This window comes from Crassostrea angulata, chromosome 8, assembly GCF_025612915.1.
Source record: "Crassostrea angulata isolate pt1a10 chromosome 8, ASM2561291v2, whole genome shotgun sequence".
Lineage (NCBI taxonomy): Eukaryota > Metazoa > Mollusca > Bivalvia > Ostreida > Ostreidae > Magallana > Magallana angulata.
Genome location: NC_069118.1, coordinates 17,236,453 through 17,252,680, shown reverse-complemented (window position 1 = coordinate 17,252,680; position 16,228 = coordinate 17,236,453). Strand labels below are relative to the sequence as shown.

Here is a 16,228-nt window from a genome sequence, read left to right as displayed (position 1 = left end):
TTAATAAGTGTTTAAAAAATAGTACATGTATGTTAACTGTATAATTTTTTGAGAATTTGTCAAAAATATGCAATTTGTGAATTTTTTTGAAAGGTGCATGAAGAATAAATTTAATATATTTTGTTGATTTCTGTAATCAATAAGGCTTTTTCATTTAATAACCATCATTAGATTTTTCGTAAATTATAACATATTAAATATAATGTGTTTTGGTGCATAATTTGATAAACATGCTTAATTGTGTTGAAATTTGGCTGGTGAAATTTTGGATCTTGTGAGCTAAAGCTCACTGTAGGAAAACAAACATCCAAAGGTATTTCTAAAAGACTGGGTCTACCTTAGCTTCTCTAAAACTCTTAAGTGAAACTAACTTTAAAGAAGGACGATCATCTCTCTCTCTCTGGTTTATCGTAAGATAGTCTTTCTTTTATAAAGTGATCAATCATCAAAGCCTGTGAGAAATGCAGCATATGGATACAGCAATGATAATGAGCAAGTGAATGCAGTTACAGTTCCTGTAAACTCAGCTTACAGCGAAATAAACGACGGGATGGTATAGTATTCTGATAATCCGTGATAATTCATTTATATAATAAATTAATCAGTTTTTTCAACAAAAATGTATACCGATTTACTAAACGTTTAAATATTTAAAACATAATACAATTTTCATACAAGGAAATTTTACAAAAGTGCTTATTTATTTTAAAAGAACCTTTGACTACAATTCTAGTTTTCCAAGGTCCTTATATTTTCAGATCAATATACGTGTAATGACATTCTAATATTATTTCAAGAAATATAATCTTACAGCGGAAATCGGCAGTCATATCTCCCATTATGCGCCAAGCGGATCCTTCACAAATTGACGAAGTCTACAACCATTTAGGTGAATCAGACAAAGAGGATAGGAGTGACTATTACGATCACGCAGGACCGGTGCCATCTTTGTCTGTAATGGAGGACGGGTATGGAATAATCTCTATGGAAAGTGAAGGAAATGATAACTACAAGGGGATACTCTACGGATAGTGGGAAGTCAATGACTGCTGAGAATAAACAGAGCAATGACTATTTCATTCTAGAGACACAAAATAATTAAATCTTCATTTTTTACTTTTAAGAGAGAAAGCGACAATGAGAAACAGAGTCATTAACAATATACATCATTATGTGTGTGTGTGTGTGTGTACAAAGTTAATTTTCAGCTCACCTAAGCCGAACGTTCAAGTGAGTTTTTCTGATTAAAATGTGTCTGTTGTTGTAGGCGTCGTCGTAAACCTTTCACATTTTCATCTTCTCATTAACCACTGAGCCGATTTCAACCAAACTTTGCGAAGAGCATAACTGGGTAAACGGAATTCAAGTTTATTCAAACGAAGGGCCGCACTCTATTTAAAGGGAGATAATTTAGAATTATCGAACATTTGTTGATATTATTCAAAAGTTTTTTTTAAAATAACAAGGTTGAAAGAGTTGGAATTTGTGTGGAATCATCCTTAGGTTGTGTACATGTAAGTTCGTTCAAGTTATGGTTTCCCAGAAGTAGGAGGGGCCACAATATGGGATCAAAATTACCACAAGAATATACCGAGAAAATCTTTAAAGATCTTCTAAAAACAACTATTATGCAAGAAAAGCTTGACCTGGTGGAAGCATCCTAAAATATTAGATTTAAGTTTGTTTAAATTATGATCACTTGGGGTAGGGTTAGACCAAACCCTCTTTAAAGGGGAGGTAATTTAAAAATATTGAACATTTGTTAGCATTATTCAAAATTCTTCTTAAAAACAATAAGGTTAAAAAAGCTGGAACTTGTGTGGAAGAATCATCAGATAAAAATGAATCAAGTTTGTTTAATTCATGATCCCCGGGGTAGGGTTGGACCACAATATGGGATCAAGATTTACCTAAAAAACCCAGAGAAAATCTTTAAAATCTTAAATTCTACGCAAGAAAAGAAGCTAGAACTTGTGTGGAAGCATAATCAGGTAGTGTGGATTCAAGCTTGTTTAAATCATGATCTCCGGGGTAGGGTGGGGCCAGAATGGGGTATCAAGTATAACATAAGAAAATATAGAAAATCTCTTTTAAAATCTTTTTTTAAAAACTGTTTTGCCAGAAAAGCTGGAACTTGTGTGGATGCATCCTCAGGTAGTGTATATTCACGTTTGTTCAAACTATGGTCCCTTGGGGTAGGGTGGGCCACAGTTTGGGGATGCATTTTTATATAAGAATATTTTAAGAAACCTTTTTAAAATCTTCTTCTCAAAAACTATTCAGCCTAAAAACTTGAACTTGTTTGGAAGCATCCGAAGGTAATGTACATTCAAGTTTATTAAAGTTATAATCCCTGGGGGTAGGTTGGGGCCATAATTTGGGGGGGGGGGGGGAATGTCAAGTGTAACATAAGAATATATAGAGAAAATCTATGAAAATCTTTTTCTCAAAAACCATTTAATAATAAAAGCTTAAACTTGGCTGGAAACATCCTCATGTAAGTCTGAAAATGGCAAACAATTCAAAACATCTAACATGTGTATAAGTGCAGGAAAAAATAAAGGTTATAAGGTAAACCTTTTATTCTAGACATTACTGCTTATTTTAAATCTTGTCCTGTACGCATACACAGTTCTTTCCCGCTAGGTGCATCTTGTTCTGACTTTCATAAAAGCATAAATCTAGAAGCTTTAGGATGTTTAAAAAATCCCAACTTATCTAAATACAACAGAAAGAAAAGAAGAAAAATGTTTTTCAATTTATGCTAAAATCATATGATTGTTAATGGTTATTCTAATCATTCAGGAAGATGAAGAAAGGGAATTCCAGAAATACAACGTACGTTGCTTTTTAAAAAAATTTTTTTTTTAGGTATTTGTCTGAATGAATAGTATCTGTATGTTTATGAAGTGAATACACTCTCAGTAAAATAAGTTTATAAAAAAGCCCATGTGCAAAGGCAAATGAATAAAGGACACACTTCCTAAAAACAATTCAAAACGGTGCAGCAAGCAACACCACTTGTAATGTTTGCAATTATAATGGTTAAATTATAATAATTATAATTATAATTTTTTATACTTTGTACTAAACTAACTTTTTTCCATAAAACATTTATATAAAAAAATTACTACATCGGATACAGATTTTGACTTTTTAATATCGTTTATATTATTATCAATACTTGAATTCACGTATTAAACAGGCTATAACATTCTCTCTAGCGAGTTCTTGTTATTTAAAAAAAATTCTATGACGTCACCCATTGTGTTAAGTCAACGAATATATATTAAATATTCAATCAGTAGTTATAAGATGTGTAAATATCTGGCTGTCATGCAGTTGGCTATTCAAATATTCAACAGTTTTACAGTTAAATATTCAATTATCCAACAGTGCATAAAACACATAAAAAAGACAAAATTTTAAAACATGTATTTCCAATCACAAAATTTTCAGGACATTACTAGAACTTCGTCATCACAATGATCACCACACATTTTTAATAAAAATACTGTCACAAGATAGAAATTTCAACGGAAATGTCCCCTTTTTTAAATTCAATAGAATTTTAATCAAACGCATCACTTTTTAGCATTTTCAGATTTTCTCTTTAAAACCTGAACCACATCAATCTCCTCTTGTTGCTGAATATTACTTGCGCGCTTATATTTTCTCGCACTGCCTCTGAGTTATGACCGGTCTTCTCGCAAATAAGTTCAGCGGAATACATCCTAATACATGTAGCAGATGTTGCCCTTAAAAAATGATTTGTGAAGTGTCAATCTAAGCCTTTTTTCGCGCAAAATATTTACACTACTTTTGACATGATGTTGATCCCAACAAGGACATCATTTATTTGGCGGTTTGTAACTTGAAAAGTGAAATTAAGTTTACAATTAATTAACATGCAAAGAGATGTATTTTTTTGAACACTAAAACAACACATTTGTCTGGTCTTTCTATGTTTTGATATGCCTTAGTTTGCTTTCATATAGCCTTCTAAGGTGATTTCCACCAGTATTGCATTTCGAATCTTCCTTTGTCTGTATATTCCAGAAATACCCGTCTAGAATCTTTCTCTTTGCCCACTTTCAATTGCGAATGGAGATATTTTCACGCTCTTGAAAAAGTTCTGCAAAACGTTGACACCCACCCCCCCCCCCCCCTTCGTCGGTTTTTTTTTTTTTTACAAAATCAGGAATGTTGTCCGACTAGCCATATCAGATTTTGTTAGCAAATCATCATCTGATATGTCATAAAAAATGTCCATTTTCATGTTAAATTTCTGAATTATTCTTTCTCCTTCCAAGTCAAAGATATCATTTAAAACGGTATATGTGTATGTGTCATCCCATTAATTTTGGACCTCTCTGAATATACTTTGGGTCTATAAAATATCATCCATATCCATGTTTGTATAGTACCACGGCAATGTTCAAAATGAGATCAGTACCTGACTGTTTCCCAAGTTCACTAGACTAGGAATAAAAGGGGTGTTTGGTTGGCTATTGTGCTTTGGTACAGTTCAATATGATAATGGGATAATTATAAACTTAAGTTAATAATTATAATTGGTCATCTTTATAATTAATTGAGCATCTATTTATTCATTGAGGCCATTTTGAAAAATAAATATAAATTATATGAATATGAAAAATTAACAATTTTGATACACTTGTTTTAATGAAATTTAAATCCATGAATTAATCATTTGTTTTCTGCTTGTGGAAAAATTTCAATGAATTGTTAAAATCATGGGAAGTAACTTTCTTCGCCTCAAGTCGAAATTTTTCACTTTGTACATTCACAATAATATTTTGCTGGCTAAACACTTTCTCATAACCAGGTGTATGAAGTGGGAGGACATGAGCAGCAAAAACAATGGTTTAAAAAAACCGCTTTACAAAACATTTTAATAACTTATTTTTATGATTTTCCGTGCAAATTTATAAAATAAGAATTTTGCACGACGGCAAGTAAAACGAGCTTCAGTGGCTTCTGCTTGGAAAAAAAACGAGCTAAAGCTGCACATTATTTTTAACTACCAAATATTTTTCTGAAACCATTTGGCAGGGTGTTGATAAAGAATTATAAATAATGGTATCTGTTCACTCACAGTTGAACATGTACTGATACAGAAAAAAAGAATAGTTACGCAGAGTTCCTTCAATCTAATGATATTTCGTGTCCATGTTAAGGTTAAAATGTGTATGTAAGTCTTAAGTCAGTTACTTCAAACTGAAATAGTAAAATATTTAACGCAATGTTTTATCAATAGGCCTACACACAACTTGCACACACCATGCACACTGTTATTGTCTGCTTGATCAATTCACTGAATTCATTTAAAATTCAAATATTTAACAATCGAGATATATAATTCTAAAGATGTCTTTATGCATACCTGGTTAGCAGGAAGTATTTAAAGGGTTTTAAAGCAGTTTAATGTAAAGGTCCACGACATTTTTATACCGCGGTAGCCATAGTGTGTCTGTGTATACTTTTAAAAGAATCCTTCGTTTCGATTATTGACAATGATTACAAGGATTGGTAAGTAGTAAACGTTGACATCAGTGTACTTTGGTGTGCCAATCGTGTAGTACTTTTATAATCATCTTTCTTTATATCTATGGAATTTGTTAGCAATAGTTTACTTCCCGAATTTTACATTTTGTAAGAAATCGAATGATGCATGAGCTGTAAGATTTTAAAATTGGCTTGAATAAATTTTGAGGTTGGTTTATAAGATTGTTATCTGTTCTTTGTCAATTTTATGAAATATTTTGTATAGTACTGGATGCCGATTTAATAGTTCAATTTAATTTTCTAACCGTAAAAAAAGCAGGCAAATGACGACAAATAATTAACGATCCATACGCTGTAGATTTCATTTTATTGTGAATAAGAAAAAGTTTATGTAATTGCTTTCTCTGTCTATTCTTTAAAACCGAAATAAAATAAAAAAACAACTGCATTGCTGAATATTGGGATATTATGCTGAATATCGGTGGGGGGGGGGGGGGGGGGGGGGTGCAAAGTTATCCGAAAAATCTTTACAAGCAAGACCCTCAAAATTAGGAAAATCCTTTTTCTATAACTTTAATTTTACTGTTAATTTCCTTTATTATGTCTCCCCTTTGAAAGGGGAGACATATTGTTTTTGTCGACTTTCTTATTCTCATTCTTCATATTCTTCTTCTTCTTCATCCAAATTTGTCCAGGCCGTAACTTAAATACCCTTTGACATTAGACTTCAAACTTGGCACATAGGAATATGGTATTGAGGAGGAGTAAACGCCACCAAAAGTTTTGACCTTGACCTATTTTGTTCTTCAAGGTCAAGCTTTTCATAAAAAATATTGTCCGGACCATAACACAAGACTCCTTTAACATACATACTTTTAACTTGTATCATAGATAGATGGTATATTACCTTGTGAAACCTTACCAAAAATTTTGACCTTGACCTATTTATTTTATTTCAAGGTCAAATTAGAAAAAACTTCATTGTTCAACTCCTGAATATACTTTGACAGAAGGACTTCAAACTTTAAACAAAGAACAATAAAAATACACTTAGGTGTACTATTGATTTATTTATGACTTTGACCATGTTTTACTCAAGGTCAAATTAAGAAAAAGATAATCAGATTTTCTAGGTCTGGGTAACATATAGCTGACATCATTTTTTTTCAATTGTTAAAATTGCCCCCTATTACAGTCCTTGGGGAGAAGGGGAGACATGTGGTTTTTTTTTGTTAAAAAAACAATACCCACTAGTTTCACTTCATTTTTAACATGGTTTCAAAAAAGGGGGAATAGTCATTTGTACTGGATGTTGTAAAATAGTGGATTTCATTAAAAGTAGAAGTAATCTCTAACAATTTATTCCGAAATAGCAAAAGCCATAATCCTCCAACGTATACTTTTTTTTTGAAAAACTTTACACCAATCTAGTTTTTGCCAAGCTGAGCTATACGTGTAGCTGCTTTTTTTATACCCTTATAAGTATTCTTCTAGTATTATTAGACCTTTAAATAGGAATGTTAAACTCAACCTTTGGCCCGGGGCAAAGAAGAAGGTACAGTTTCTTTTAATATTTGCCCTAAAATTCAAAAGCGGTTTAAATCTCATGAAAATACACATATGCTATCTTGATCATATATGTATATAAAATACCAAGTTATACACTTTTATTTTGATTAAAAAAATACTTATGACTTTAACATTTTGGCAAATTTCTAAGATTAAGTCAAAAATGATGAAAAATGGCACATTTTCTCATAGTTTTTTGAAGAGGAAAATGTGTCCGCAGCCGTCGCCCACAACAAAATTAATATATTTTATGTGTCGTAACATGATAAAGTTATAACGTGAGTTTCATCCTGGGCGACAGCTGCGGACATAGTTTTCTATTCAAAAAACTACTGAGGAATTAGTGTCTTCTGCTCAATTTTATGAAAATTACGGGAAAATGCACTGTTTGTGACGTCACAATTACCCTTGTGAAAGTCTTATCAGTAAACTATTTATAGATTCTTAGTTTATGAATATTATTGTGTAGATAAATGTTACATTTCCATTTTTTGTGATATTTTTAAAAAATACTCTAAAACAGGGCAAAATATGACTGAAACTGTACCTAGTATTTAAATATTTTATGACTTCAAGTTCAACAAATCATTTGTTACCCTCATACATTGTCAATAACTGTGTAATACTTTATAATAACTCGTGTAAACGCAAAATTATCAACAACTACCATTTTTTATGCGGTACAATAGAAGATTAGCACAATTTTTTCTGGTCAAAATTATTACAGAGCTACCTTAAAAAAAAAATTGTTATTTCTTTAGCTTGACTTGAATAATATGGGCAATTTGCAATTCTAAAACATCTTTACTCACAAAAAGTATTTATACATGGAGCATATGCGGAGTAATATGATCTTTGTCTTGGATATATACTGTTTGTACAAAAGTAATTTTTTATAATGCGTGACTCATCGTTATATGTAAAATGATAAAGTCGTAAGTTGCGAGAACTTGTTTCGAATCTCTAATTTGATGTATTAAATAAATGTGAAACAAAAAAACACCAAAATATAATAACAAAGCAGTATATTTGGCGTCGCAATCTAAAGGCTTATCTAAAAGAAGGTCAAAATCAACCTTCTTACTCTTCTTTGTGTTCAGTCCTACTCTCTTTACTTGTACTTTATGCATTTTGACTGAATGCTATCATAATTTATATTTTTTTTCCCAGAATTTGTTTTGCTATTATACTTACCTGGATTGATAATTTTTTCCAAAAGTGAAGAATGTCCAAGTAAGACTTTGACTTCCACAATTCTATTGATTGTATATATATATATTAATTAGTCCAACGCCGATTTTGCAAAAAAAAATAAATAAATAACATCACTTAATATATAGTTTATATCAATATAAGTAGGATTTAATATTCATTGATAGATAAATGTAAAGACTGCATATCGTGTTTGAACTCAACCAAGTGTCCTCTTAACACTACTACGTCAAAGAGTTCATCTACATCCGTTTGCAATTGTCCAGTTACCAAGGCAGCAGGTAAACTGTCACCAACACACTTAAACTACTTTTTAGGGTCGATTTAAACAAAATAACGACTCTACTTAACAATGCTTATCAAATCCATTTTATGATTAAAAGAAAATGATTTTGAAAACTAATATCAATGTTTTACTTAAAATGCCAAAAAGTATGATATTAATATATTGTATCAAACATTAACTACATTTGTAATTAAAGAATTTAGAAAATGATATATTTTTGTCATTTTCATTGCGGAATGGATTTGTAAATCTAAAAACCTATAAAAAATTAAATCGATGCTTTATAGTAACGCACATACAATGTACCTACACATGTGTTTTTCTTTATTAACATTTACATACAAATCCCTTCAAAAGTTCAAAATCATTTTATTTCTACTTCATGTGGAATAATTTTCAAAAACGTATTTTATGCATATACATATAAAGTAGATGAAGCATGAGATTTTAACTTCTACATGTATTTCTCGATTTTCCAGATTGCTCAAAATGTCCATCAACAAAAACAACACCAAATATAACACAAACAACAACAGAAGAAACAATAACACCCCAAATAACAACAACACAAATAACACCAATACAAATAACAGCAACACCACAATCAACAACACAAATAACAACAACAGCAGCAGCGATAACAACAACAACAAAATCGTTAACTAGCTCAGAATATCCAGAACCAGATGAACAGAAAAGCGGTTTATGTTTAGGTAACCAAGGTATTTGCTTCAGAATCTATATTAATGAATTCATACTTAAGTATCGTTTGGATGATTGTGTCAATAATAAAAGTTGTTCACATAGATTATTACAGAAGACGTTTAAATCTTCTTAAAAAAGAACCAATTCACAATTGCATACGGATACATTTTCAAAATATAAGCAAGTTGATACATTTTAAGATCCCCGAAAAATCCCTAATAAAGACTTCACACACACAAATCTATTTCGCATATTTTCGACAATAGATTAACTATTTAAATTGTTTTTTTCTGGAGATCTTCAGCTTAGAGTAAAAATATTTAACAAATTTTCTACGTATAATTATAGCCTCCTCTCCGGGACCTATCATTGGTGCTGCAATAGGAGGAACCATCTTCGGATCCATCCTGACAGCCATAATTTTTGTTTATATCAATCCGAGGTCTAAGAATTCCTTCAATTCAAAAGAGTACTTATATACAAATTATTTCGTTAATACTTATACCCAGAGATTTTTGTTAAAATATTACCTTTTCTGTTGTGAGGTATATTTGTGAACACATTTTGCTCCCAATTTTCATTACACAAATATTTCTTAAATACTACCTCATTAGTTAATGAAATACATAGTTATATGAAAAGAAAACCATTGTTTTTATAGCGTCTTTAAATATGATATACAATCGGACAAAGCAACTTTGAACTTTCTTTTACTCCTTTAATTAAGACTGATAATGATCTCTCTCTCTCTCTGACATATCTTTGAATATTCTTTGTTTCTGCAAAGTGATCAAACAAGGACTGTGAGAAATGCAGCATATGGATACACCAATGATAGTGATCAACTGAATACAATGACAGTTCCCGTAAACTCAGCATACACCGAAATAAACGACAGGATGGTATTAGTATTCTGATCATTTTATCAATAATTTATTTTTTTGGTGACAAGAATAAATACCTTATTTTATTTTAACCCTAAATGCCTAAAAATATATTTTTTTATAGATTGAAATTCAAACAAGGACGTCAGTCTATTAAACATGTACCTAGGACTGTATCCCTAGTTTCCCAATTTCTTCATAAATTCTAAATTATATACAAGTAATGACATTCTTATCTTATTTCAAGAAAAATATATTCTTACAGCGGAAATCGGCAGCTATATATCCCATAATGCGTCAAGCGGACTCTTCAAAAGTGGACGAGGTGTACAACCATTTACATGTATCAGAAAAAGAGGATAGGAGTGATTATTATGATCATGCAGGACCGGTGCCATTTTTGTCTGTAATGGAGGACGGTTATGGAGTACTGTCTATTGAACGTGAAGGAAATGATAACTACAACACTGTGGATAGGGACTACTCTACGGATTGTGAGAAGTCAATTTCTGTTGAAAATAAGCAAAATGATGATTATTTTATACTAGAGACACAAAATAATTAAACCTTCATGACTATTTTTGAAGAGGGAAAGGGACAATGAGAAACAGAGTCTGGTATAATTATACATGTACATGTATGATACTAAAGTTTTATGAATTCTTTTCTTTTCGTCCATTCATTATTCATAATAATAATATGTTATACATATGTATGGTATTCATGATATGAGACTCTGATTGCAGTGCAGTATTACTGTGATGAAGTATACACGTATAATAAATTTCAGCTTATATTTGATACCGGTATCTGTTAAATTTTATTTCTTTGATCACCTGAGTCACTCATGTGACACATTGCCATTGGTCCTCGTCCGTGATCGCGCGTCGAGCGACGTCCGCTAACTATTTTACATTATTAACTTCTTTTTGAAAACAACAATGCCAATTTTTACTTTTTTAAGTTTTAACCACTTCAAGGATAAGAGGAATTTAATTGTGAATTTAATTAACCACCCCCTCCCCAAGGCCCCGTGAGCGAATATGAAACAAGAGGCCTACATGTACATCGCTCACCTGAGGAACAATAGGTATGATAAAACCAGCTTAATTGAGTCATAATACAAACTATCTGGACAATAGTACATGTAGATCCTGTATAAATAAAATCCATTTTCCCCCTGGATATTCTTAGGTTTATAATCATAAGTCGCTTTTATAACAGGATGATTTTATAGTTATTTCACATGTTGAGTATTGCAGTTCCTTAACGATTGTTTACACATGTATATGGGATATAAAGCTACATCAAACTCTGAACCTTCTTGGGAGGCCAAAGTCTTAACAATTATAATGAATCATCTTGCTGATTTGTTTCTGAGAAGAAGATTTTTAAGATTTACTCTATATATTCCTATGTAGAACTTTGACCCCCCCCCCATTGTGGCCCCACCCTACCCCGGGGGTCATGATTTTCACAATTTTGAATAAACACTACCTGAAGATGCTACCACAAAAGTTTCAGCTTTCCTCGGTTAATGGTTCTTGAGAAGAAGATTTTTAAAATTTTCTCAAATGTTTTCATTAATTTCTAACTATCTCCCCTTGAAAAAGGGTGTGGCCCTTAATTTTCACAACTTTGAATCCCCTTTGCCTAAAGATGATTTGTGCCAAGTTTGGTTGAAATTGGCCTAGTTGTTCTTGAGAATTTTGAAAATGTGAAAAGTTTACGGACGGACGACAGACAGAATATGATCAGAAAAGCTCACTTGAGCTTTCAGCTAAGGTGAGCTAAAAAGGTTAAATCCACACATTTGTAAACTAAATGATAAGCTGTCGATGTTGCAGCAAACCGGGTTTTCTTTTTTTAAAACAGTAATCTATTTTTCAACCCTGAATTGATAAACACTACCTATCCAGAGCAATGGAGTACTCTATGTGCAATATTCTGCGTAAAATTAAAGTTCAAATGCTGTTTATTTCTCATAAATTATCAAAAATTTAATTCAAGTAATATGCACATCTCTGATACTTTGGTTCAAAACTAAATACAATGCTAATTATGTCTATGAAGCTTGCAATCAAAATTGTGAAATTCATGGCCCCTTAGTCGGGGGGTTCAGACCCTAAGGCAAGGCCAATACGCCCATATTGCAATCAAGTATTATAATTTAGAAAACTCGTCCTCCCTTCTCCAATATAAATTGAAGAAAACTTGTAATTTCATGGCGACATTAATTGCACCCATTTATTGAGGTACATGCTTGGTTATAATATTTTTAAAACTACATGTATCTACTCTAATTGTGAAATTTCTGGCAGGTGGGCCAGGAGTTCAGGCTCTACGTAGAGACGGGCCAATATGGCTATAAAGTGAAAATGTATTAACTTTTAGAAATTTTTCTTTTTTACTCTCATATAAATTTAAATCTGAATGCTACTTGTAAAATAGTATTGTCCAGCATATTCATCTTTCACCGCTGATACCCCTACAGTATATAATCCGCAGACTTTTCAACAGTCCAAAGCATTTTGATGTAAACATGTTTCACCAGTGTTGACGAACACCTTATATTACTCGATCGTAATGAAATTTTCAATATTTTACGCATTCTTTCCAAGCCAGGAGAATAGTAACAACTAATATAACAATCAATCATTATTTATTATTTACAAACAAAACTGCACCAAAACAATGATTAAATTTTTAAACAAGTGAAAAGCTGTCAATGTGACAGCAAACCGGGTTTTCTTTTATGTGAACTGTATCCATAATCCATGTCAACCCATATCCAGTGAAATGGAGTACCCTATATGCAACATTTTGCCAAAAAATGACTAAGTTTAAAAGCTGGTATTTTTTCGATAAATTATCGGAAATCAAAATCCTAGCAATATGCACACCTCTAATATATGTACAATTGAGCTGCAAAAGAACAACTTCCTATCTTGAGAACTGTAGGAGGAGTTATCCGTACAATGAGGGTACCCTATATGCAACATTTTGCCAAATAATGACTAAGTTCAAAAGCTGGTATTTTTTCAATAAATTATCGGAAATCAAAATCCTAGCAATATGCACACCTCTGATATATGTACATTGATCTGCAAAAGAACAACTTCCTATCTTGAGAACTGTAGGTGGAGCTATCCGTACAATGAGGGTACCCTATATGCAATATTTTGCCAAAAAATGACTAAGTTCAAAAGCTAGTATTTTTTCGATAAATTATCAGAAATCAAAATCCTAGCAATATGCACACCTCTGATATATGTACAATTGATCTGCAAAAGAACAACTTCCTATCTTGAGAACTGTAGGAGAAGTTATCCGTACAATGAGGGTACCCTATATGCAATATTTTGCCAATAAGTGACTAAGTTCAAAAGCTGGTATTTTTTCGATAATTTAGCAGAATTCAAAATCCTAGCAATATGCACACCTCTAATATAAGTACAATTGATCTGCAAAAGAACAACGTCCTATCTTGAAAACTGTAGGAGGAGTTATCCGTACAATGAGGGTACCCTATATGAAATATTTTGCCAAAAAATGACTAAGTTTAAAAGCTGGTATTTTTTCGATAAATTATCAAAAATCAAAATCCTATCAATATGCACACCTCTGATATATGTACAATTGATCTGCAAAAGAACAACTTCCTATCTTGAGAACTGTAGGAGGAGTTACCCGTACAATGAGGGTACCCTTTTGGCAGCCGCCCGCACGCCCACCCGCCCGCCATTTTCACCATTTTAATAACCGGATTTTTCCGTTGGAAAACCCTGTTAAAAATCAAAGACCACGAAATAAATAATACACGTCGGTCAAGAGTTTCAGGTGTGCAATCGGGTTGAACGAAATCAAAGGGTGTGTTTGATTAAACGACACGAGTACCTCGGGTTGCCAGACTTGTCAAAAAATTCACACAATTTACGAGACTAGTGTTCAACACGACGTGTTACAAAAGTTTACTCCTGCTTTTAGTGAGAGCGCAAGAGGTTCAAGATGGCGGAAAACGATGAGTTATCGTGAATTTGACATATACAAATTGAAGTAATCTATCACTTACAGAGTAGGAATTACTAAACCTTTTGTATAACGGACATTTTTTCAGATTTCAAGTAGAGTTAGAGATAAACGGAGATATAAATTAACAGATTAACACGACATTGATTTTTCTTTCCTTTTTAATTAATTATTAATTATTCATCAAGAACATTTCAATTTAATATATTTCTCAGATCGGGGTAGTTATCTTAATAGTTCTGTATGGCACGGACATTTCACAACATATTTACAGGATGCGTGTTTTTAACAAAAGAAATCAAAATATTCTACAAATAATACAACTTTTGTGAATTTTAGACCCATAAGACAGTTGGCCTTGGATCAGTTGACTGAAGAAAATTTATATCATTAGAGCAACATTTGACGTTTTATTCACATTCCATAGAGTTTTGCCTTTGCAAATGCACTAACAAAATCTTAGGGTTGCCATAGTTCACTCAAACGCGCCCATACGGTTTATATATCTGTTTGACCGTGCCTATTTATGAGTGGGTTTCAGCTTAAAGGAAAAATGAATGAATGTCTATGAAGCCCTCTACCTAAATTGTGAAATTCAGGACCCCTAGGGTCCTGGCGTAGTATATCTATAATTTCAATTTCACTCCTTATTTCCTTATTTTCAAATCAATTTTTTACATACTCCCAAAAAAGTGGGGGGGGGGGGGGGGGGCAACTCCATGATTATTCAATTTTCAATTTGTAAATTTAAAAAAAAAATACTTGCTGCGAGAAAAAGTGGGGTTGCCAGGCCCCCCCCCCCCCATGCTACGTGCCTGAAAACGATGCTATCTACGTGCCTGATTTCCATTGCACTTCTTTCACAGGTATGTGCATTTTTATTAAAAATCGTCCAAATGTGCAGCATAAATGTCTTGGGACAGACTATAATAACACAATTATGAAATTCATGGACCCTTGGTCGGAGGTTCAGATCCTTGTGCGGGGCCAATATAGCCATAGAGTGAAAAGGATTATAATCTCGGAATAATCTTCTTCTTTACTTCAACAGCAGGGGGGGGGGGGGGGGGGTAACTGAAATCATAGTTATGATGTCAATGAAGTTCTCTACGTAATTCGTGAAATTCATGACTTCAGGTGTTCATGGCCTTGGGTATAAGGCCAATGTGGCCACATGGTGAACATGAATAAAAAACAACCTTCTTTTGTACTTAAACAGTCGTGGGAGAGAAAATAATTAAAATGCATTGTTACAATGTCCATACTATCCCTGTCTTAAATCGTTTTTGCAAACATCGAATAATAAAAAAATGGGTCAGTGGAGTCTCGGATTAGGGTTTAGGTTTGAAATGCAATCATCCGACTCTCTGACAGGTCCACCTACACGTAGATAGGAAAGGGTTATGCTGTTTCAAATTGTGTATTTTTACATTCCTTTCACAGGCACTTTGAATTATATATTTTTCATATAAAATAATAAATATACATGTACTCCCTACCTAATAATACACGAGTATAATTCGATAGGGGGTAATCTATATGTTTTCTTATTAAAGAAATTTATAACATCAGGTGCTTATGATCATATTGGCAAATTATTGACATATATTATTTAGGGTCAGTGAATTGTACTACAAAAATATTCTTTATTATGCCCCCCCCCCCCTTCGGAGACGGGAGGGCATATTGCTTTGCTGCTGTCTGTCGGTCGGTCGGTCGGTCCACCAACAGTTTCTGTTCATTTTCTTCGCTAAGGATGCACATATTTAAATGAAATTTAGTATACAGGTTTATCATAATAATACCTTGGACAAGTTCGATATTGGGTACGATCGAGCAATTTTCGACAGAGTTGTGCTCCTTGTACGTAGACAAATTCCAAATGTTTGCAGTTTCCATTCATTTTCCCAGCGTAGGATGCACGTATTGAAATTTAATTTGGTATACAGCTTTATCCTAATAATATCTAGGACAAGGTGGATTTTGAGTACGATCGAGCAGATTTTGACAGTGT

General features: G+C 32.6%; 1 protein-coding gene and 1 pseudogene across 2 annotated transcripts; both read left to right on the top strand.

The window, feature by feature from the left end:
• The window catches only part of LOC128157700 (uncharacterized), a 30,247-nt pseudogene extending 27,893 nt beyond the window's left edge, over positions 1 to 2,354 (top strand).
• Positions 2,355 to 4,573: 2,219 nt separating this feature from the next.
• Positions 4,574 to 10,953, top strand: LOC128160194 (mucin-5AC-like). Of its 2 annotated transcripts, none has more exons than XM_052823476.1 (7): positions 4,574 to 5,553; positions 8,269 to 8,331; positions 8,478 to 8,591; positions 9,076 to 9,318; positions 9,650 to 9,770; positions 10,089 to 10,203; positions 10,451 to 10,953. In XM_052823476.1, exons 1-7 carry the CDS (start codon positions 5,538 to 5,540, stop codon positions 10,748 to 10,750), a joined length of 972 nt encoding a protein of 323 aa, XP_052679436.1. In that variant the 5' UTR covers positions 4,574 to 5,537; the 3' UTR covers positions 10,751 to 10,953. The 2 variants fall into 2 exon arrangements, with proteins under 2 accessions (XP_052679436.1, XP_052679437.1); XM_052823477.1 differs by having other exon boundaries at positions 4,772 to 5,553; positions 9,076 to 9,309.
• The last annotated feature ends 5,275 nt before the right edge of the window (positions 10,954 to 16,228 follow it).